At 60.9% G+C, this 23,315-nt stretch overlaps 1 protein-coding gene across 1 annotated transcript; it reads left to right on the top strand.

Annotated features, from left to right (window-relative positions):
* Positions 1–551: 551 nt before the first annotated feature.
* Positions 552–17,233, top strand: NTRK1 (neurotrophic receptor tyrosine kinase 1; the record flags this gene model as incomplete). The annotated part of the gene is given in 18 exon segments (XM_081025251.1): positions 552–652; positions 654–872; positions 3,515–3,589; positions 3,833–3,904; positions 5,362–5,430; positions 5,977–6,122; positions 6,353–6,495; positions 8,712–8,844; positions 10,193–10,519; positions 10,945–10,962; positions 11,117–11,172; positions 11,433–11,535; positions 12,018–12,164; positions 12,541–12,671; positions 12,810–12,982; positions 14,950–15,190; positions 15,474–15,632; positions 16,867–17,233. Coding segments are annotated over 18 exon segments (2,499 nt in total). The 3' UTR covers positions 17,053–17,233.
* Between the last annotated feature and the right edge of the window lie 6,082 nt (positions 17,234–23,315).

Here is a 23,315-nt window from a genome sequence, read left to right as displayed (position 1 = left end):
ACCTTCGCTCGCGGGCTTCTGGCGCCACCCTGTGGCCTCTCCGGGAAGTCGGCGTGCCGGCCCCCGGTCGCCCCTCGGCGGCTCTCGGGGACACCTTCCCTCCCGGCCTCCGGAGTTTTCCTTCCCCAGGTCCTGCGTTTGGTTTTCTTTGGGTCCTTTCGCTTTTCTCTCTAGGGTTCTGAGAGTGTGACGCCTAATTTATCCAGGGGACACTGCACAGTGGCTCCGGCACGCGCGCCCTGAGGAGGGAGGTGGCAAGCCGGGGGCTGGCCGGGGTGACCTGGGCCGCCACCTCCCCCGGCTCCGTCGCCTCCCCGCCCCCCTGAATGCAGCTGCTTCGGGCTGGGGGAAACAGCGTATCAACTTCCCGGCCCCTCCACCCCAGCAGACACCTCGGAGGCGTTCCGCGGCCGCGCCTCCCGGAGCTGGGGGGCGTCCTCGGGGAGAAAGCTGGCGCGGGGGCCCCCGAAAGCGGTGGGGGCCGAGTCCGGGGCTTAGGAGGCTGGGGGAGACGCGGGAGCCCGAGGGGCGGGGCGGGCGGGGCGGGGCCGATGGCTCCGCCCTTTCCTGGCGACCGGGTCAGTAACACCGCCGCGCGCACGTGTCGGGGGAGGCCGGGCGCCGCGGCCGGAGCGCACAGACGGCGGCCCGCGGGGCGAGGCGAGCGTGGCGGCGATGCTGCGAGGCCTCGGGGGGCGCCGGCGGCCTGCGGGCCCGGGCAGCCTGCTGGCCTGGCTGGTGCTGGCCTCTGCGGGCGCCGCGCCCTGCCCTGACGTCTGCTGCCCCCACGGCCCTTCGGGGCTGCGCTGCACCCGGGCTGGGGCCCTGGATAGCCTCCGCCACCTGCCGGGCACCGAGAACCTGACGGAACTGTGAGTGTCCGCGGGCGGGGATCGCGGGGGCCGGCGGGCATAGCCGTGCCCCGAGGGCGCGGACTCGCCTGCGGTCAGGAGGGGCGGGCGCGGCGGTTGGCTGTGCCCCCCAATTCCTGCTGGTGTGGGTGAGCGCTCAGTGTGGCTGGGGCGCTGGCTGCGGGGAGAGTAAGGGGCGCTCTCCGTGGACAGTTCTGGGAGAGGCCAGCGAAGTGGAAGCCGCCTCCTGGAGCTCAGGCAGAGCTAGGAGGGAGGCGGGTAGCTGCGGACAGCCCTTCAGCTTGGTCCTTCCCGCCGCCGTACCCCCTTTCCATGGGGAAACCAGCCCCCACCCCCTCTTCCTTGTCATGACCAGGCAACCCCACCTCTTCCCCCTGCAATTGGGAATTGAACTGGAAAAGTGGGAGGTGGTGAAGAGTCATAGCTAGGAGGCTGAGCTCTCTTCTCCCCATATCCACTACCTCCTGTCTCCTCGACCGCTCGCTTCGGATGTATGAAATGGGACTCCCCCTTTCTCTCTCCTCGCCCCCATCTCCCTTTCCACCCTGTCTCCCTACTTGGGGCAGGATGTCAGGCCCCAGACTGGGAGGAATCTCCAGCATTCTGCAGTAATTGGTTACAAAATACTCAAGTACTTTTTAGCAGCTGGTGAAACCTATGGGAGTATTCTGTAATAATTGGCCTAGAGGTACTCAAGCATCACATGGTGATGGCTGAAAAATACTTGAGTGTTCTGTATGGCTAATGGGGCCAGCAGGACTTCTAGAACAGAGGGGGACCTGCTAGAAAATTTTCCTCTGGCCTGGGGCTTACAGGGTGGACAAGGAACCCTGGCCTTAGGCGGTGATGGACGGACTGGAAGGTATGTGAGGTAGTGCCGTCACTGTCTGGAAGTTACTTGAGTAGCATACGATAATTGGCACTGAGTTACTCGGGTATCTCGTGGTAATTAACGGGAAGGTACTCAATCTCTCTAACGGCCCTAGGGAGACGAGGAGGAGAAGAGAGGGCCTTGTCTTGGTCTGGGCCTATGTCCCTGCATAACGGCAGGGAGCATGAGATCCAGGCTGCCCCGTTCCGGTCCACTCATCATCCCCCTGGGCCTTCAAACCAGGGCCCAGGCTTCTGAATAGTCCCACCAGCACTCTCATCTCCCAGTTCCCTTCCAAGCCCCAAGTGGGTCCAGAGTGGGGGGGGGCGCGTGGACAGGCTGGGGCTGGGACTAGGACACACGCAGGGTGGTGAGGAGAGGTCCCTTTGGGTGGGGCGGCAGCCGGACCTGTGCCTCAGCCTGCACACGCTGAGCCCCCTCCTCCTCCTCCTGCATTCGCAGAGCTGACGAGGAGATAATGGACTCGAATAGACAGATTGATTATGAATCCAAACGAATGGGGCAGCTTTGAGCACGCCGCCTGACAGCTTTCTCACCCCTCCCTGGGTCCCTACAGCTCTGGACAGGGACTTACTCTCCCTCCCAGTCACTGGAGGTTATTCCCAGGGGACTGAGGGCCTGGTACCCAGCTGTCTGCTGGGGCCAAGGCTGTGAAGGGGGGAGGAGGAAAGGGTCACTCAGGCTGGGCCTGGTTCCCACAAGTTAGGGAAAGTAGGAGGAGAGGGGGGAGAGTGCTGAGACAGGCAGTGAGTCAGGGGCCTGGCATTGGGTGCCTGTGTGTGGGGTGAGTACTCTGCAGAAAGCTGAGTTCTCAGGAACCCCCTGGCGTGCGGCATCCAAGACCCAGGGCGCCAGCAGCCCCCCACCCCGCAGGGCTTCTCTTCCTTCTTCGTTCTCATATCCCTATCTTGGCTCTCTGGCTCTCTGTCCTTATCTCTCTGTCTCTCTGTCTCCCTTTCGTTATCTGCTTTGCTCCTTGCCTGTCTCTCTCTCTGCCAGTCTCTTCCTGTCTGTATCTCTTTCTCAGTGCCTGTCTCACTGTCTGTTGTGCTGCCACCCCGCCCTGTTGAGTCTTCCCATTGCTCTCTCACTGTGTAAGCCAGCCAGTCCATGCCCCTTGACTGCCCCTCTCCTCCTTCCTGGGTCCCTCCTGGGCAGGGAGGGGTTCAAAGCATCCCTCACTGACCGCCTCTATGCCTCTGCTCGCTCTGCTGAGAGGTGGGGGTGGGGGGGCTACGGATTGCTGCCTGAGTGTGGGGACGGGGAGAGGGTGGGATGTGTGTGTGTGTGTGTGTGTGTGTGTGTATGTATGTGTGTGTAGCAACACAGGTGAGACCAGGTAGTGGCCCTGAGCGGGCGTGTTTGGGCACACAGGTTTGCATGACCGTGGGCGTCCCGTGTGCTGGGCGGGGCTGTGGCAGCAATGTTTCAGCGTGACCCCTTGAGCATGTGCAGGAGAGGCCTTATGTGAAAGTAGAACGCCAGGCCATGTGTTCATGAATGGGGGCATGCTCATGTCACAGGTGTGTGTACATGAGACGCATACGTGTGCCCGTGTGAGGGTGTGAGCATGCAGGCGTGTACACCTGTGTCGGAGGTGTGTCTCTGTGTCTACGTGTGTGCATGCCCGTGCTTGTGTCTGCGTGTAAACAGGTCTGTGCATGAGTGTGCACACATGTGACTGTGAGAGGCAGGTGGGGGGCTTCGGGGGGGGCTGGCCTCCGCTGACTCCCATCCCCTGTCCCCACAGATACATCGAGAACGAGACGCAGCTCCGGCATCTGAACCTCACTCACCTGAGGGGCCTGGGGGAGCTGAGAAACCTGTGAGGGGCGGGGCTCTGTGACGTGGGGCGCGCGTGGGGCGCGGTGCAGAGCCTGGAGGGCAGAGGGTCAGGGTGGGCTCAGCGACCCAGGGGCCTGGGAGGGCCGAGGGGCTGGCGGAGGTCACGGCCAGTGCAGCCGAGGAAGCTGTGAGGGCTGGGAAGGGTCCCGGGCTCCACACTGGGGGCTGGGGGCTGGTGTGGGCAGAGGCCCCGGGTAGCTGACCCCGCTGCTCCCGTCCCCAGCTCCATCGTGAAGAGTGGCCTCCATTTCGTGGCGCCAGATGCATTCCATTTCACCCCTCGGCTCCGTCGCCTGTGAGTGGCCAGGGCTGGGCAGAAGGGGTGGGAGGCCACCCAGACTTGGGCAGCTAATGGGCTGGGCCTCCCCAGGGACCTGTTCTGAGAAAGGCTCCAGCCTGGGGCTTCTTCTCATCCCCTCTGGGGATGGCGCTTCTCTCAGCTCCCACCCCTGCCAGCTTGGTCCTTCTTGCTGTCTCATGTCCATGCTTCATGCTGCAGGAAGACCTTCTAGGTGCCTGCCCTATTTCTCTTCCCAGGGTTCAGATACACATGGACTGGGAGCAGGGGCAGGGGGCGGCCAGGGCCCTGGGGTGTGGCTGGGACTCCATCTCCCACCCCCTCCCAGCCCCTGGGGTAGCCTGGGAGCTGGGCTGTCAGACCTGCCACTCACCACCTTCCCCACTTTGGGGAGTCACAGCTCAGGACAGGGAGGGCAGAGATGGCCAGGAGAGACTTGTGAAGGGAGACCCTGGGAGTCCCTGGTGGCCCCTCTCCTGCACAGGGTGGGTGGTGTGTGGAGAGATGGGGAGGGTGGAGGGCCGACCATTCCTGTGGTTTAGCGGGGAACTCTAAACTGTCGTGACCAATGATTTAGCAAAGACAACAGCAAAAACTAAGGTGACGTCACATCCTGACTGCATCCTGGGGGCTTCAGTTAAAACTGTGTACCTCACGCTACTTAATGACCTGGTAGGAGAGAGTGTCGCCCCGTGTTATAGATGAGGAGGCTGGGGCTCAGAGAGGCAGCTTCTGGCCTGTGGTCACACAGCCGTAAGTGGCAGGACAGAAGTGCATTGAGCTCTGTCTGGCGCTAACGTGGTCAGCATTTCTGACTGGGGTGTGGTGGCGCCTTTCCCACCCAGCCCCCACACACTGCAGGGCAACTAGGCAAGGAGAGGGGTCAGGGGAGGCCTGTCAGAGGCAGAAGGGCCCAGGAGTGGCGCAAGACACCAGCTTCCTGTGTGGGGAGCAGCCCCCCCAGCTCACTTCTCCATCTCTACAACCAGGGGGCTTGGACCGGGCCCCTTCCAGCCCACTTGTCTTACTCGCTGAGGAGGGGAGGGAAGGAGGAGTGGGGAGGAGACCTGAGGACGTGCTCTGAAACCCTTGTCATCCGCTAGGTGGCAAGGGGTGTGGGAGACATGGCCTGCCCCTCCTCTCGCCCCGTCAGGGCTCTGTGGGGACAGGAGCAGATGGAGCCAGTCCCCCAGCTGGGGCCTCAGCACTTTGCCAGCTGGGGCCAAGGGTGTGGGGGGGCAGCAGCTGTTCCCTGAGACCCCCTCCCTCGGGTCTGGGGAGGGGGTTAAGTGGAGTGAACCCTTGTTGTCCCAGGAAGAAGCCTAACCTGTCCCCACCCCCAGCGCCTCCCTCTCTTTCTGGTTGTCAGCTTCCTCCTGGCTCCTCCCCTCCCTCATGCTGGCCCAGAGCGAGGTCTGGGGCTCAGGTCTGTCTCCCTGTCTCAACTCCCCCAGGAATCTGTCCTCCAATGCTCTGAAGTCCCTCTCCTGGAAAACCGTCCAGGGCTTATCCTTACAGGAGCTGTGAGTGCAGGGGCTTCCAGGGGCAGGAGTGCTGCATGTGCGTGTGTGTGTCCATGTGAACTGCTTGCGAGGGTGGGGGGGTGGTCTGGGGCCTCCCTGTCCACCTCTGAGCTCCCATCAAAGCAGGGGCTGCAGGCCACCTTGAGAGGGTTAATGCTCTGGGGCACTGGCCTGGACCACTAATTCTGTGTGAGTTCAGGAGGCTGGGGGCTGCTCACTGCCTGTGCACGTGGGATGGCGGGACAGCCGTGGGCCATGTGCTTGGGGAGCACCCAAGGCCTCTGGGTCACTCGGGGAGGCAGTGTCCTTCCTCCTTGTCACCTGGACTGTCCCTGGGGAGCCGGGGTAAGAGAATGCCACGTGGCCCACAGCCAGCTGACTTGCTGCATTCTCTCTTTTCATAAGGACTTGTTAGGGGTTTGGTGGGAGGACCACCCGTTCATCCCCACTCCTTCCCTCTGCTGTCCAACGGCACCCCTCTTGCTGGGGCGCCGCAGGCCCACACCTGCCCCTTCCCTGACTCTCTGGGTGTCTCCCCTCCCCCAGAGACCTATCGGACAATCCTCTGAACTGTTCCTGTGCCCTGCACTGGCTGCGGAACTGGGAGGAGGAGGTCCTGGGCGGCATCCGTGAACAGGGGCTACGGTGTTTCATGCCGGGGTCCTTGCACCCCCTGTCCAACACCAGCTGCGGTAGGTGCTGGAGGTGGCATAAGGAGCTGTGTGCTTGGGGACAGGGCACAGAGCAGGGCTGGGGCCAGCATGGAAGGAGGCCTGTACACTGGGCATTGGCAAGAGCTGGGGAAACTGAAGGTTGGGGGCACTGGGGTCACTGAGGAAATAGGGGGCAGCAGCCCTGCCCTGGGGTGGGGTTCTGAAGCCACTCCCTGCTCTGACCCACCTGGGGCATGCTGGGCCACCAGTCGTGCCCGTGCTGAAGATCTGGATGCCCAACGCCACCGTGGACGTGGGGGACGACGTGCTGCTGCAGTGCCAGGTGGAGGGGCGGGACCTGGAGAGGGCCGGCTGGATCTTCTCGGAGCTGGAGGAGTCAGCCAGAGAGACGGTGAGAAGCCCTGCACTGGCGCCGCCCCTCCCCCGCTCCCAGGAGACTCCTGCGCAGGGCACGGGGGACAAAGAGGGAAAGAGACCACGAATAAAGGAGCACACAGAGGGCGAGGGATGGACCGAGCCGGTTTAGACCCTCAGGTCTCAGGCTCAGCTGTGGGGCTGCCCCAGGCACTGGCTTCGGGAGGGCACTGGCCCAGCCTGGGGGCCATCTCTGAACTTGGGGCTGGCTGCAAGGCAGATGCTCACAGAGCCCTCTCATGTGGGGCGGAGGGGACCCCACAGACCCTCCCTCCCACCTGCCCCCTTTCTAGATCAGGAAGCTGAAGGCCGTGGGAGGGCACTGTCCGTGGTCCTGCACCCAGGCACGTTCTTGGGGCCTTCCGGCTTTTTCTGGAGGTTCTGGAAGCAGCACCTTCTTGGGTGTGCGATGAGCGTGTTAGCCAGGGAGGCGCAGGTCTGCTTCCAGCGGCTGACTAATCAATTCTTAGAGTGACTTTTGGAAAAACCCTGGAATCCGCCTGCACTTTGGTTTTCTTATCTGTGAGCTGAGGAGGTGGGTGTGACGGACTTGCTGTCCTGCCTGCCCCTGGCCACTCTCGGCCTCTGTCCCTGTCATTCACATGTGTCATCAGGCACCTTTCCAGGCTTGCCTGTGTCCTCAGGCGGGCAGCGGGCCGTGACCACAGGCTCAGGAGGCCTTGCTGACAAGGTCAGAAGGGGCCAACAGTAGGCTCTGCCCACCCAAACGGCCGTCCCCATGTGGATAGACACACGCGGTGCAGCCCCTGGGAGGAGCCCGGCCAATGGGACCTAGGGTGTGGGGTTCAGTTGGGAGGCCCTCACTCCAGAATTGCTGGAGGCCCCTGGGACAATATCACGGGAAGGACCACTGGAGCCCTAAGCAGGGGGGTCCAGACGTGGTGAAGGCCACTTAGTCACTGAGTGGTTCCTCCTCCCCAAGATCAAAGCCACCGAGAGTGGGCAGTGGGAAAGGGGCAAGGCCGAGGCCGGAGGTGGGCCTCACCATCAGTGGGAAGACCTTTGACCAGCTATCTCTTTCAGAAAATTACAGGATTTTGCTCTCCTCTTGGGAGATCTACATGTTTGCTACCACCTGTGTTTCCTAGAAACTTCCTACAGAAAAGTCACACCCTTCTGGAACTAAATATAAAATAATATCGATTGTCAACTATAATGGAAGAAAGAAAGCCACATTCTAACTGGGTTAAATCGAGGCGAGGGGACGCTGGTTACGCTCAGGAGAGTGAAGGGTAGCAGAGCAGCCGGAGGGAAGAGGGCATACCCCCCCCACCTTCGCGGGAGCTGGAAGACATGGGGCAGCCAAGGGAAGCTTAGGGCAGGGCTTCTCCTCCGGGGGCTGCAACCCAGAGCTTACAGGAGAGGCTGGACAGCGCTTCTAGCAGCTTTGAACTCACATTCCAGTGGAGGCCCAGAGAAACCTCTCCTCCTCGGGCTTTAGTCACGGGATTCCACACTGACAAAATTTCCAGATAAGTGGCATTTGTCCACTACTTCATTTATTTTCGTCACTTATGAAAAGTGCTTTCTAAAATGTCCAAAGAGTTTCTGTCTACCTCTTCTGCTTACAAAACAAGGAAACCACGGTTCAGCAAGATTAAGGTTTGTCTTCAGGCCACATAACTTCCACACGTCATGGTTTCTTAGGAAGAGAATGTGAAACGGGTTTGCTCTTCCCACGATGATTCAGAATGCTGTCACTTTGCCTCTCTCATTTCACTGTCTGTCCTGGTGGCCAGAGAAGGCCATGTTGCTACTGTATCATCTTGTTTCGGACGGGCCTGCCCTGGCCTGACACTAAGAGTGCCAGCACGGTGTGCAGACCGGGAGTGAGCAGGTGGGGAGGCCCCGCTGGCCCCCAAGCGAGTGGGATCCACAAGATCTACTTTGCTGCTCAGATGGGTGGCTTCGGTTTGGGGTCCCTTGTGCCTGTCTTGAGGTTACTGGTTGTTCTCCATTTTTTCAGATCACTAAGTAAATGTTCCCAGAGAGCGTCTATGAACAGGCTGTAAAGTCGGGGAGCCACTGTCCCCCGCCCCGCTCTCCTTTCCCGCCCCGCGAGCCCTCCTCTCTTTTCCATCTGGAGCCAGAGGGGCGCCCAAAGACATCAGCTAGCCCCCAGCCAGAAGCCAGCTGACGCCCTGCCTGGTCTGCCCCTCTCCCCCGGTGCAGCAATCTGAGGATCTGTCATCTGTGACACTGACCCTGGCCAATGTCACCAGTGACTTCAATAGAAAGAACGTGACCTGCTGGGCGGAGAACAACGTGGGCCGGGCTGAAGTCTCTGTCCAGGTCAACGTTTCCTGTGAGTCCCCGTGACTGCCCTCCTCCCATCCCCACCCACTCCTGCTCTTCCCTGAAGAGAGGATGTGAGGCTGGGGCCTGGAGGAAAGGGGTGGGCTGTGTGGCTCCACAGCTGTTCTCCGCCAGCTGTTTCCAGATTCCCATGAAAACCTGATCCTTTGGGGGAAATCCTGGGGGCTTGTCAAGGCCAGCGGGATGGAGAAGGATTTCTTTTTGGCCCCTTGCCCAAGTCTTGCTACCTGAGGCCGTCAGCGCCAACCGCTGGGCTGCTCCCCTGTCCTTCATGGGGGTCCCTTTGTAAAACCTTCTGTAAGACCTTAACCCTCAGACTCAGTTTTGAAGAAGCCATACCCCTCCACACTTCCTCTCTAGGCACACAGCCTAATTCCTCCAGGTCTGCCAGCAAACTATGTTAAATCTTCCACGTTATGTAATTTTTCTTCCTTTAATATGGACAATAACATACGGAGCGACGTGCGCAAAACACACACACTTTAAACCATTCTGCTCCCCGCCCGGCACCCTTCCTCTCCCCCTTCAGAGCCTTGCCTTTCTCCAGCCCATCCTGACTTTTGTGACTATTGTTTCCTCGTTTTCAAAAATAATTTCATGCCCCTGGGCTCCCCTATCCACCTGGCGTGCTTTCGCTGGTTTTGCATGCTACAGGTGGACTCACACACCTTGTGTGTTATTATTCTGTGTCTAAGTTTCTTTCGCTCATATTTATTTATTTGTAAGATTCACCCATGTTAACAGGAGTCACTGCTGAATAGTATTCCTGCGCATGAGCTGTCGGGATTCCAGAATAACCGTACCGTGTTATATATATATATTACACACATATAACCGTGTGTATATGTATATTCTTTTTCTGAAAGGGGCTTTGCCTCTTTTAGGTTGGGTCTGTTGCAAAACCATGTCTTCTTTCAAAAAGCGTTTAAACTCTTTGTTTTTCTTTTTTCTTTTTGCTTGTTTGACGTTTAGGCCCTCTCTCATCTTCTTAAGCTTGATAACACTTACTTTTTCCAGCTCTCTTTTCCCAAAGACTCCATGTTTCATTTCCAGAAGCTGGCGACCCACTTGTCCGGGGCTGTTACTCACCTCAGGCCCACCGCTTTTCTTTGAGCCTCTGAATGTTATACACCTGCTGCCCAATTTAGTTAAGATTTACTGCCAACTTTCTTTAAAAACCTCTCTGCTCGTGACTTTCTTAGGGCCTGCTGACCTTGTTCTCTTAGCCCTCCCCTGGATTTCTGTCCCTGAGCCCCCACCCCTGCAGCCCCTGGACGTGTCAGGCCTGGCAGTGTGGCCCGTCCCTGCCCTCTCAGCGCCCTCTCTCTGGCCCGCAGTCCCCGCCACAGTGCAGCTACACAGCCCGGTGGAAATGCACCACTGGTGTATCCCCTTCTCGGTGGATGGCCAGCCGGCGCCCTCGCTGCGCTGGCTCTTCAACGGTTCCGTGCTCAACGAGACCAGCTTCATCTTCACCGAGTTCCTGGAGCCTACAGCCAATGAGACCATGCGTCACGGGTGCCTGCGCCTCAACCAACCCACCCACGTCAACAATGGCAACTACACGCTGCTGGCCGCCAACCCCTCGGGCCAGGCCGCCGCCTCGGTCATGGCCGCCTTCATGGACAACCCATTCGAGTTCAACCCCGAGGATCCCATCCCTGGTGCGAGGGCCGCGCTGAACCTTGCCCCACTGCCTGGGCTCCACCTGGGCACACATCCTGGTCTCCAGGAAGGCCTGGCCCCCTTCCTGCGGTAATCCTGACCCCAGAAGTGGGTGTGCCCAGTCCCTCACAGAAAGGGGCCTGGAGTCGGGGTTCAGCCCTGCACTGGCCTCCTGGGCCCGCCTCCCCACACCCCAGGAGTCGTGAACCTCGTCTGTCCCATTCACTTGGCTGGCTGCAGACAGCCTCACTCCAGGGCACCCACAGCCCAGCTGGAAAATGACCACGTGCATCGTCTTGGTGGAGGCCCAGCACCCACGCCCCTTCCCACCCCCAGTCCATGAAGGGATGAGTCCCGAGGGGGGCAGGGGACTCACCGCTCTCCTTCCCCACCTGACTGCTTTCTCTCCTCCCTCCTGCTGCAGTCTCCTTTTCACCAGTGGGTGAGTAGCCCGGGCTGCAGGTCACTGGAGCCACGGCTGGGGCAGGGGGTACTGCTGACCTGAGTGCCGAGGGGTCAGCTGGCGCCAGGGTGGGGAGCTGCTGAGGAGACATGGCATGTGCCAAGGCCCACCTCCTGCCCGGTGTACCCAACAGACACTAACAGCACGTCTGGAGACCCGGTGGAGAAGAAGGATGAAACATCTTTTGGGGTGAGCACAGGCAGTGGAGGCTTGCCCAGGACTTGGCAACAGGCAGCCGGGCTGGAGGCTCTTCTGCATGTCACTTCTAGTCAGAGCATGGGGACCACAATGGTCCGGCCTGAGCTGGGCCAGCCACCCGCATGCTCAGCCACAGCGTGGGGCCCAGGGGAGGAGGAGGCCTGGCGCGGGGCTCCTGTGCAGGATGGACAGACAGTCTGCTGTGGGAGCTAGGGGAGGCAGGCGCCGGGACTAATTGCCCCCGCCCGCAGGTCTCAGTGGCCGTGGGCCTGGCTGTCTTTGCCTGCCTCTTCCTTTCTACACTGTTTCTCGTGCTCAGCAAATGCGGACGGAGGAACAAGTTTGGGATCAACCGTGAGTGGAGGGGCTTCAGGGGTCTGCCTGCCAGGCTGTCATTGGCTTGGTTTCCCACTGGCTCTTCCTGACTCTGCCTTGGGTGGGGGGGCTGTGCACACACGGAATTTAGCGAGTGTGTTTGGGGTGTACAAGGGCCCAGCAGGGGCTGCCCTGTGAGTGTGTCGGGCTGGTGCTGGGGTAGTTTCAGCGGCAGCACATGCTAATTGGTGGCTGGACTGCAGTCAAACACTAAGTGGGTCTGAGCTCTGGGGGGGCAGTGGGGGAGTTCTTTGGTGGCCCACGGGGCCTGGGCTTGGACAGGAGCCAAGCAGAGAGGCTGGAGCGCCTCCCCTTCTCCCTGCTGGTTGTCTTGCTCCCTAGCTCCTCTGTTCCTTCCCCTACAAATTACAAGGTGGGGTCCCTGGTATCCTGCACCCTGGCAGGGACCAGGGTGTGTGCCTGTGCTGTGACCCCTCCATGTGGCTGTGTCTCACCCCTAGGCCCCGCTGTGCTGGCTCCAGAGGATGGACTGGCCATGTCACTGCATTTCATGACATTGGGTGGCAGCTCCTTGTCCCCCATCGAGGGCAAAGGCTCCGGGCTCCAAGGCCACATTATCGAGAACCCACAATATTTCAGTGACGCCTGTGAGGGGTTATGCTGGGTCTAGGGTGGGGGCAAGACTGTGTGCACGCATGTGTGTGTGAGCGTGTGTGTGTGTGTGTGTGCACGTGTCTGTGTGTGTGTGCACGTCTGTGTGTGTGTGTAGAAGCCTGTACCATCGCCTTTGCCCACCCCAGGCCTGAACAAGCCTCACCCCGCCCTCCTCACCCCCACCCCCACCCCCACCCCCACCCCTGTGCACACCTCGTGTGGGGCTTGGTGAAGAAGTGAAGGCTGGTTTCAGCCCCCATCCGGCCCTTGGATGGGGCCCTGGTGCAGTGCACAGCCCTGTCCCGGCCCTTCACCATCCTTCCCGAGCCTGGGGCCCCTGCCTGACCCTGACCCTGAAAGGCCCCCCAGGTGTTCGCCACATCAAGCGCCGGGACATCGTGCTCAAGTGGGAGCTGGGCGAGGGCGCCTTCGGGAAGGTCTTCCTTGCCGAGTGCCACCACCTGCTGCCTGAGCAGGACAAGATGCTCGTGGCTGTCAAGGTAAGACCTCGGCCGTCGTCCCAGGACAGGCGCTCGGGCTGGGGATGGGCTCAGGGCTGGGACGCCGGCCGGCGAGGGCTGCCCCCAGCAGGCGCGGAAGGAGGCGGCTGAGCGTGCAGTCCCGCCCGGCCCCCTCAGGCGCTGAAGGAGGCCTCGGAGAGCGCGCGGCAGGACTTCCAGCGCGAGGCGGAGCTGCTCACCCTGCTTCAGCACCAGCACGTCGTGCGCTTCTTCGGCGTCTGCACCGAGGGCCGCCCGCTGCTCATGGTGTTCGAGTACATGCGGCACGGGGACCTCAACCGCTTCCTCCGGTACGCGCGGCTCTGAGCCCTGCAGTCACGTCCCCGCAGGTCTGCTGACCGGAGGGGGCGCCCCGGGAAGGAGCAGGGAGGCACGTGTTCTCACGGAGGCAGGCGTGGGAACGGGGACAGCCGTGCAAAGGCCAGGGTGGTGGGAGTCAGGAGCTAAGTCCTCAGGATGCGTGGGCTTGGCAGAGACGGCGTGCCTGTGCGTGGGCACAGCGGCCCCGCCTGCAGGACAAGCGCTTATCCGGCACTTTCTGTGTGGCAGCCACTGTTAACTTTGCAGCCACCCTCATGGCTGTCTGTGCTGGCATGCACGTCTGTGCAATTACATAAATATGCATGTGTGTGTTAGTCTCCAAGCATACATGGCAATTTATACTTGACGAAAGTTACCAAAAATTCATTTCTTTGGCTCTGACACGTTTACTAATTTGTGCAGATCCTTTTAATAACTTCAAGAAATGTGCCCCTTTCACAATGAGGCTTAGAGAGGTTAAGTGACGTGCCCAAGCACATAGGTAGGAATGGCCCTGGGGGACAGGACCCCAGGCGGAACCCTGCTTTCATCCCCTGAACATGATGGTCACATGTTCTGATGAGATGGGCCCCTGTGAGGATGGGGCAGCGGGCCCCAGAGAGAGGCCAGGGTTTGCAAGCAGCTGTGGCTTCTTAGCTGAGCCTTCTTTGCCAAGCAGCTTTCCTCTTTGGCTTCAGTTTTTCCCCACCCAGAGAGCTGTGATTCTAGATGAGAAGGCACAGTGTGATTGTCAGTGGACGGTCATGCTTTGGTCCCCAAACACTCCATGGGGACCAACGTGGGGACATTCATGCAGTCAGGCTGCAGAAGGCACCTGGGAGAGAGCTGGAGTCCCAGCTTCTCTGGGGTGGGAGGGGCCCCTGGAAGGTGTGGGGAGGAGGGGAGCATGGAGGTGGGTTAGCTCTGGGGAACCAGTCAGGAGGAGCCAGAGGAACCCTGCTCACCAGGCATGGGGTGGCCTCAGTGCTGGGTTCCAGGGATGCAGGCCACCATTGGGGGCCCAGGCAGTGGGAGAAGCTGCTTGAAAAGCTGGATAGAGCACAGGGGGAACCAAAGGAAGGCATCATGAAAGCTCCTAGACAAGTCTGGAAGACTTCCCCTAGGAGGGCCATCTGTTCCTTCTCGCCTCTGGTCCCTTGTACTCACAGTTCCCTCTGCCTGGCACACGGCCTCCCTCCCAGCCACTTCATCCACCCCTGTCCCTGACCCCTTCCCACCGCTATTCCTCAGGGCTGGAGTCTAGCTGTAGATGGCTCTTTCTCCAGGAAGCCTTCCCTGAGTGCAGGTCAGGTGTGCTCCTCACACTGCGTCCTACTCTCCACTGTACTCTGGTTCTTGGCACACTGGAGATGTTTAACAAATGCATGGCATGAATGAAGAAGTAAATGAATGAGAAGAAAGCTAGCCAGTAGGAAAGGGCAGCAGGGCAAAGCCAGCTGCACAGGCAAAGGTTCAGAAGAAGGAATACTGGGCAATGGGATGAGTGATTAGGGACTGCTCTGGAGTGGTGGTTGTTGGGGAAGGGCACCCTGGAACCCTTTGGAAGGAAGGACGACCCCACAGCAAAGGTGAGAGAGACAGGAATCCAGGAGGGCTCCCAGGTTTCAGGCTCAGAGCTGGGTGGGGGAGGTCCCCTTCCCTGAGGCAGGGGCAGGCTGGGGGCAGGAGGTGTGCATGGGCAAGAGATGTGGGGGCCAGTGGGCAGCAGCTGGATGCTGGGGGTGGAGTTCATGAGAGGAAGGCGTGGATGTGGGAGGTGTGGGCCCTGCGGGGAGCGTTGGAGCCGGGGGCTCGCCACCCCTCCCGACAGCAGCCTCTCTTGTGCCTTCCTTCCTCCACTTCTGGACCCTTGAGTCCCCTCTCCGGTTCCACCCCAGCCCCCAGGCTCCTGGGGACTGTCACCTGCCAGCCCACCCCTTCTCCCTCTCTTTCGCAGGTCCCACGGCCCGGACGCCAAGCTGCTGGCCGGCGGGGAGGACGTGGCTCCGGGCCCCCTGGGTCTGGGGCAGCTGCTGGCCGTGGCTAGCCAGGTCGCTGCGGGGATGGTGTACCTGGCGGGGCTGCACTTCGTGCATCGGGACCTGGCCACGCGCAACTGTCTGGTGGGGCAGGGCCTGGTGGTTAAGATCGGCGACTTCGGCATGAGCAGGGACATCTACAGCACCGACTACTACCGCGTAAGGGTCTTGGGTCCCAGCCCCGCCCCGCCCCGCCCCGAGCCCGCCCCCGCCAGGCGTGCCCTCTTATTCCTCGGGCGCCGTGCGGCCCGGGACCCGCAGGCTAAGCCCTGGCCCCTGGCGGCCGGGCCCAGTGGAGGAGAGGCTGGCTCCGCCACGCCGCGCGACCGGGCACCGTCAGCGGCCCCTCTCTGCCCGAGTCCTGAAGGACGGCGCTGGGGGCGGGTCTTGCCGCGGCGCCTGCGCAGGGCGCCCCTGCAGGTGACGCGCCCGCGCGCCGCAGGTGGGAGGCCGCACCATGCTGCCCATCCGCTGGATGCCCCCCGAGAGTATCCTCTACCGCAAGTTCACGGCCGAGAGCGACGTGTGGAGCTTCGGCGTGCTGCTCTGGGAGATCTTCACCTACGGCAAGCAGCCCTGGTACCAGCTCTCCAACACCGAGGTCAGCCCGCCGGTGGTCTCCCGCCCGCCACCCGTCCTGCGCCCTGGGGGCTCTTCTCGCAGAACTCCAGCCCCTCTGCCCCTCATCCCACTGCCTGCGGGCACCATCCTGCACACACTGTTCGTTCTTGCATTCTCCCGCTCTGCTGTTCTTGCCTCCACTTACCCCTAAGCCCAGGCTCACCTGGATCCTGGAGGAACCTCAAAGCCCTTTATCAATGGAGCCCAGACACGTCCCTGGCTGCATTTTGTAGACCTAACAGGATTATCAGGGTGGAAGGGAGAGGAGCACAGCACGAGGTCCTGACGCTGCAGCAGGAAGGCCGGACATTAGACTCTAGGAGGGACCGGCTTGCCCCCTCTCCCAGCTGGACATAGCCAGAGCAGGCCCCAGGTGTTCCTTCTTCCAGAGCAGCTCCTCCCACCCCCTCCTTGGCTCGCAGCTGTCAGTTTCCATTTCTTCTCCTAATGCAGTCTGCTCCCTGGAGGCTGGTGGGGTGGGGGAGAGGGTTATAGATTTTAATTTTCTCAAGCACTGAGAGAAGGAATGGAATTACTGCTGTCTATAACCCAAGTCCTCTAATGGGGAGGGAGGGAAGAAGGGGGAAGAGCTCCAGGCCCCTGTATCCAGCTCCCTGCCACCATCTCTCCTTTAGATCCCTTAACGGCTCTAGCGGTCCTTCCTGCAGTCTCACTCTGATCTTTCCTGCTGCAGTTTCTTTTTGGAGGAGCTAGGCCGCCACAGAGTGGTGCCTACAAGAGAGAAAAGGAAGTGGGTTGCCTTCCACCTTCAAATGCAAGGCAGCCATTTTTGAAGCCCTGAGCTGCAGTCTTGCTCTTTTTGCCTTCTGGAGCTGAGGTGGAGGACCCTCCCTTTCCTCCATTCAGCCTCGACGGGAGGCTGACGGATTTGGCCAAGGCCTTGGCCCCTCCCCTTCCTCAGCCCCCCTGGCAGGTCTTCTGAGAGTCCGATTCTAGTCCTTCGGGAAGCGGTCCTACCCCCAGTGCGAGCTTCCTGGGTCTGTTTAGCCTTAATCCGTCCCACTGCTCAGTGTCAGAGCGGAAAGGAATCTTGGGGTTCGCCTCATCCTTTTAGATTCTTAGTGCCAGGAGGCCCAGGCTTATTCTGGGACCTGCCTTGGGAGCCTCGGTGAGGCAGGGGCGGTGCTGGGGCTGGCTTCCTCTCCTGCACCCAGCCCAGTGTGCCCTCTTCTCTCTCCTTCCGGCGGCCCCAGGCAATTGAGTGCATCACACAGGGACGGGAGCTGGAGCGGCCGCGTGCCTGCCCCCCGGAGGTCTATGCCATCATGCGGGGCTGCTGGCAGCGGGAGCCCCAGCAGCGCCACAGCATCAAGGATGTGCACGCTCGGCTGCAGGCCCTGGCCCGGGCGCCCCCCGTCTACCTGGACGTGCTGGGCTAGGCGCTGGCCCAGCGCTGGGGGCGGCTGCCTCAGCACCCCGCAGCTCCCAGCAGCCCCAGCGCGACCTCAGAGCCTCTAACTCCCCCTCAGCATGCGGGAGGGGCCAGGTGAGGGCTGGGAGGGACGGTGCCCTCTTCTCCGGACTGGGCTCCGTCACAGCAATTATATTTATTATCCCTTGGCTGTGTCTCTTGCCAATTCTTGGGATGACATCGTTCCGGGAAGGGGGCATGGGGACTCCCGGAGGGGACAACTCTGGGATCCAGCCCTGCTGGTTCCCCTCAGCGCCTACCCTTACTCCATGCAGCTGTCACCTCCACCTCCACCTGCAACTGCGGCACCTCCCAGTCCTGAGGTCACCTTGCTGACCACGTGGTGTTGAGGCAGCTTCAGGTCAAGCTTCCCAGGCCTCCCTAATTCCCAGGACCCTAATTGCCCGGCTCAGTACTTCACATTCAAGAGGCTGGTGCTGCAGTGGGAGGGATGGGCGTCAGATGTCAGGTGGACAGGATGGAGATGGGATGTGAGAGCAAGCATAGGTGGGAGAAACGGGCGAGGGAGAGAAGAGAGACACAGAGAGAGGAGGGGGGGAGAGGGTGCTTGTATGTATGTCTGCGTGTGTATGAGGGAGTGTGTGTATATGCACATGGATGGGAGTGTGCACGTGTTTGTGTGTGTGCACATGGTGTGCGCACACATATACACGTGTGGGTGCACATGTGTGTACATGCATGTACATGTGTGTGCGCACATGTGGCAGGGGCGGGAAGGAAGGGGGTAAAGGAACAGTGAGGGCGGCAGGACCCCGTTCCCACTCTGCCCCGCACTCTTCTTTGCTCTCAGTGCCTTGAGGTCAGCCCCCAGAGGCAGGGGTGGACAAAGCCGTCTCCCCGCCCCATTCCACCCCCACTGGCCTCACTGAGTGGCCCCCACCCAGCCCATCACTTCCAATCACCTGCCCGGCTCCTGCAATAACCCATGCTCCCCACAGCTCCTCAGGGCTAATGGCATGGCTGCCTGGTGTCCCTGGGTGCCCAGCTCCCCCCACACGGTGATTCAATCTGGGCCTTATCAGCCCTAGGCCTAGCCCGTTGGTGTCTGCCTCTTGTCCAGGCTGCTTAATGCTAATGGGGGTCTGACCAGGCCTGCAGGCTGATTGATGGGGGGTCTGGTTGCTGAGGGCAAGTTCGCAGGCCCCCTGTCCTGTCCTGGGGTGGGCTGGGTGGGTGGGCACCACCCTGTGAGGGCTTAAGCAGGTGGGGTATTGGGAAGAGAGGGGGTGGGGACCTGGTGGGAGAGACACGGTGGGGGTCAGGTCTGACAGGTGAGCCTGGGGACAGTACAGAGAGTGCAGACAGACAGACAGGACCTGCAGATGTGGAGACTCACAGAGACTGCAGAAGGAGATGGCAGATGGGAGACAGACGGACGGACGGAGGGGGACAGACGAGTGGGACAAGCAGCAGAATCAGACAGTGTCCTGGAGAACAGTGTGGAATCGGGACATTTGTCTCACCCACTCTCCCTGCTTCCCACCTCCTCTGCCCCTTGAGCCTCTCTCCAGGGGTGGGGGCAGAGAGGATCCTCCCAGCCTGGGAGACTCTGTGGGTAGAGGCACAGGGCTCTGAGGTCCAGCCCACACTGAGCAGGACTGAGGCCATCACTGAGGCAGAGGGGGTGAAGGGCTGGGAGCAGAAGGGACCTGCCAGGGACCGTGGAGCATTTCCAAGGTCCAGAACACCAGGGCATCTGCCCTTAAAGCCACATCTGGAGGTCTTGCTGGAAAAGCTGGGCGGGTGAGGTGAGGGGTTCTGGGAACAAGGTTAGGACAGAGAAGGGAAAATTCCGGGAGGGCATGGAGAGGGAACTGGATAGCTTTCGTCGACCTGGGTCCAGAGGGGAAGCCAGTCACTGGGCCCCCTTCAGGCGATCTGGGCTGGGCCTTGTCCTGGGTGGCTCGTCCCACACCACCAGCCCCCCTGATGGGCAGCAGAGCACACTCACAGGCACACTCACAGCCTCTAGCACTCATAGCTGGTGGATTTCATTGTCATTCATGGCGCCCCCTCCCTGGTAATTACCGCCTGGCCTTGCCAAGTCCATTAGCTGCACCCCACATACACCAGGAGCGGAGATGGATGCCTGCAGGGGACCAATGGACTGGGACCTGAGGACCCCACGGGGAGCTGGGATGGGGACAGCAACCTGAGGCTGTGGGGATCAGGCATCTGCGCCCCCCAGACCTGGCATGGGCCCCTCCCTCTCGGAAATGGCTGTTGGGCTGGAAGATAGAGGCTCAGAAAGGTAGTGCCTGGGCACCCAGCAAGGACGAACCCACAGGCCCGTGGGAAAGCTGCGCCAGCTCCTCTATACCCACTGGAGAGGGGTCAATGGGGCAGAAGCCAGTGGGGCTTCCCAGGACCCCCCCACCTGGGGGCGGGCTCTCTGGAGAACCCAGGGCCCAGGCCATCCTGACCCCCTCAGCCTTCATCCCAGTCCTGCCCCCTCAGGGGCTAGATTCCCGCAAGGAGAGCAGAGTGCGTTCTGGTTTCCAGGAACAGTGCAGGCACTGCCCTGGGTTGTCGGGGAGAGAATGTCCTGTTTCCCCTGGAACCCCCAAGACGAAGAGGGTCTTAGAGAGAACTCCAGACTCCAGAGGCCCTGGGCTCTCTAACTACCAGCCGGACTGAGCCTGTCTTGCCAAATTCCTAAAGTGGCCTTGGACAGGCTGCCCAGTGGGGGAGGGCTGACAGCCCCGAGGAGCCAGCAGCCAGGAAGCATTCCTGCCCCCAGGAGGTAGCTGGTTCCACTGCTCCTCTCATCATCCCCTCCAGGACTGGCTCTCTCTGTCCCTGCCCCCTCCAGCTCTGACTGTCCCCCCCCCAAGATGGAAAGTGTGAGCCGCTTGGGCTCTGGGGTGCTGGGGAGGACAGCTCTGGATCCGGGAGGGACAGACAAGGCAGGGCCAGAGCTGCAGGGACCGTCTTCAGAGGGCAAGGAGGGGCACGGAGACAGAGGGCCCAGGGCAGTGCAGGGGTCAGGCTGTGCATGCAGGGGGCACAGAGGCAGGGAGAGCGCACACTGGGGGAGCAGGACCCAGACTGTGCGTTTCACTCACAGCTCTGCGTCCAGTCGGAGGCTCCGCCTCCCTCTAACCTGGGTCCTTGCTCTTCCAGGGCTGGGTTCCCTGGAGCTGAAGCTTCTAGACTCTGGAGCAGAGTGCCTGGCCCTGTACTTGCCTGCTGTGTGATGTGAGCAAGTTACTCAACCTTTCTGTGCCTTAGTGTCCTCTACAAAACAGGGATAAAATAGTGCTGACCTCAGAGGGCTGCTGGGAGGTTCAAACACGGCTCGGCTCGTGTATGCAGCTTTTCCAAGAGCCTGGCCTGTGGTAGCTGCTCTGCAGTTTTGTCACTCTCTTTCCCACGCCTCCATCTTCCTCCTCCTCTTCCTCTCGGTTCTACCACAGGCTTTGAGCGCCCCCAGTCCAGGCCCTGGTCTTTGGGGATGGGGCAGGACAGGCTGGCAGGGATATGCTTTGGGGTGATAGGGCTCACAGAAGAGAAACTCATGTCCCCTGGTCCCCAGCACCCCTCCTGCTGCACTGCTCCAGAGGACCTGCCTGTTGTAGGGTGTGTGAGGTGAGGGGCGCCTTCCTCCCTCTGAAGGGCTGTGGCCTGTAGGACTCTGGGCTACTCCAACAGCAAAGCCCCGTAGGGCAGGGGGGCAGGGCCAGAGTGCCCCCTCTGACTGGCCTGTCGTTGTCAACTCCAGTTGCCTGAGCCCTGATTTTGCCCAGCGGGAACTTCCCTCCCAGCTCACCTCCTCTGGGCAGCCCTCAGGATTAGACCCGGACCTTGGCAGCCCCATAGGGTGCTTCTGAGGTCACACGTCCTCACAGACTGAGGCAGGCCTCCAATATATTCATAGAGGGTGCTTCTGAGGCTTTGTCTCTCGTCCCTTGGCCTGTCATTCCTGAGAGTCCGGAAGCCCTTCCTGCGTCCATTCGCTGCCTCCAGCTTCCCACCTGGACCTGAAGGGGTTAGTCCGCTGCAGGCCTGCCCACGGCACGTCCCAGCTGCCTGGGCCTGTGGTCAGAGCTAATGTAGGCAAGAGGTGGGGACAAAAGGGGAGAGAGTTATTAGCGTCCTCATCTTTGAGGAGTATTGATTGTGGGGTCTCCAGGCTCACTTGGTCTTCTGACGGGGCTCCTGGGGGTGACGGGAGGGGCTCAGGAACCTCATGGAGCCTCCAGCCTATAGGAGGTGGGAGGGGGCTGCTTGGGTCTTTTCAAGGGAAGACAGGGAGACAGAATTGGGGAGGCGAGGGCCCTGGAGGCAGAGGGGTTGAGGGCGGACTTGGCTGTGGTGTCCTGGGCAAGGAGCAGACTCGGGCGTGGGCGTGGGCTTAGCTTCATTTCTCTACACTTTGCTTTAACGTGCGGGCGTGCGTGCATATGTGTGCAGGAGCCAGAGACAGAGAGAGAGGGAGAGACAGAGGGAGGGAGACAGACAGGGAGGGAGAGATTTAAGGTGGCAGCAGGAGGGGGAGAAGGCAGAGCTCACTGTCCTGAGGTTCATATACAAGTAGCTGCCCCCCGAGCCCTACTAGCAGCTGGTGCGCGACACCTTCCCTGCCTGTCTCCAAGCAGCTGTCCCTGCCTGTGCTGATGGGTGGTGCCTCACAGTGGAGTTGCCTGCTTCTCACCCCCAGGGCGACTTTGGCTCCAGAGTGTGTGCTTTTGTGTTTGCGTGTGACAGGCCCTGTGTGAAGGTTTGTGGAAATTTGGCTCTCTGCATACGTCTGAGCAAATCCCCGGTCCCATGTAGGCAGGGGCGGGGTCCGGGGTCTGGCTGTTCTCTCCAGGGTGGCCCCTCGCCCAGCCACAGGTTCTTCAGCTCTTGGCTGACCACCTCCAGGGGTGGGGACGGCACTTAGACTGAAGAAAAACTTCAAGGGGTGAGCACTGCAGACAGAGAGATGTGGGGGTGCTGGGGACAGGGGGACACGCTCTCCCCTCCCTGCTTCCTTCCTTCTTTCTTCTGACTAGTTTGTTCCTCTCTTCTCTTTTTCTTCGGAAGTGGGGAGGAGGGGGCAGGAGTGGCTTCTTGGGCTGGGGTCAGACCTGGTTCCTTTGGCCCCAGAGGAGCTGGCTTCCCCTGTGCTGGGCTGGAGAGGAGGTAATTAATGACGGTGAGGCCAGGAGGGGAGCGTGTTCAGGGCTAATGTTGGTATTAATCAGAATCTGGTCCCCAGCGAGGGATAGGATTCAGCTGGGGCACTGCATGTGAGTCTGTGTGTGTGTGTGTGTGTGTGTGTGTATTTGTGTGTGTGTATGAGTGTGTGTTGGCCAGTGGGGGGCTACGGGGCACCAGGAGCTCCTGACTCATCCTGTCAGCCTATCTCCACCCCCACCCCCCTTGGTTTTTCTGGAAGTCCCTGCTGCTGTCTGCCCTCTGACCTCCTGCTGAGGGAGGGCCAGGATCCCTCCCCAAGTCCACTCTGGATTTGGGGGTGGGGCAGCCCCCCCCAAAGGTTTCACTGGCCCTTATTGCAGCAGGCGGCACGCATTAGGTGATTCCCTAGGCTGTCAGCCCTGCTAATTGCCTCTCAACCTTCCCCTCATCACCAGGGCGGCCCCCCACGAACTCCATTAGCCCCCCTCCCCTGATAGCCCCTAAATCAGCCCCAGTTATTCACAGGAGGGGGGTCTGGGCTGAGCTGTGATTACAGCTAGAGTGGAGGGGGAAGCTTGAGTGCCAGGCAGACTGGCCAGCAGACCATAGGCAGGGCCAGGAGACGGAGGGGGGAGGGGGGCCTGTGGGCAGATCCAGGCCAGGGACCACCCAGGGCCAGGGACCTGGGAGCTGGAAATAGGGAGGGGAAGCCAGGCTGGAAGGTGGGCACCTGGGGGTCATAGCTTATCTTTCAGCACCCCAACACACACTTACGAGCAGGAGGGTGAGAGAGGGGGTCAACTGGGCACGTCCTGCAAGAGTAGGTCATCCTGACCATCGTCATCATTGCCAAGCACGTACCCCTAGCCTGGCTGGAGAGGCAGGGACAGGCGTGCTCCGTCCTTCCGGGTTTTTCTGAGAGGCCCTGGCTGCTCCTTGCAGCTCCTGCCCAGGGCAGCCACCCTCGCTCTGTCCGGTTTCTGGTGAGCACTTAGTGGGACTGGGTGAGACAGGGCGTGGCAGGTAGGGGGCTGACCCCTGGCCTGCTGAGGTGAGCTGTGTGTCCGAGAGGACCAGCCTCGTGCT

Source organism: Rhinolophus hipposideros (genome assembly GCF_964194185.1).
Source record: "Rhinolophus hipposideros genome assembly, chromosome: 19".
Lineage (NCBI taxonomy): Eukaryota > Metazoa > Chordata > Mammalia > Chiroptera > Rhinolophidae > Rhinolophus > Rhinolophus hipposideros.
This window is presented reverse-complemented; position numbering and strand designations above follow the sequence as displayed.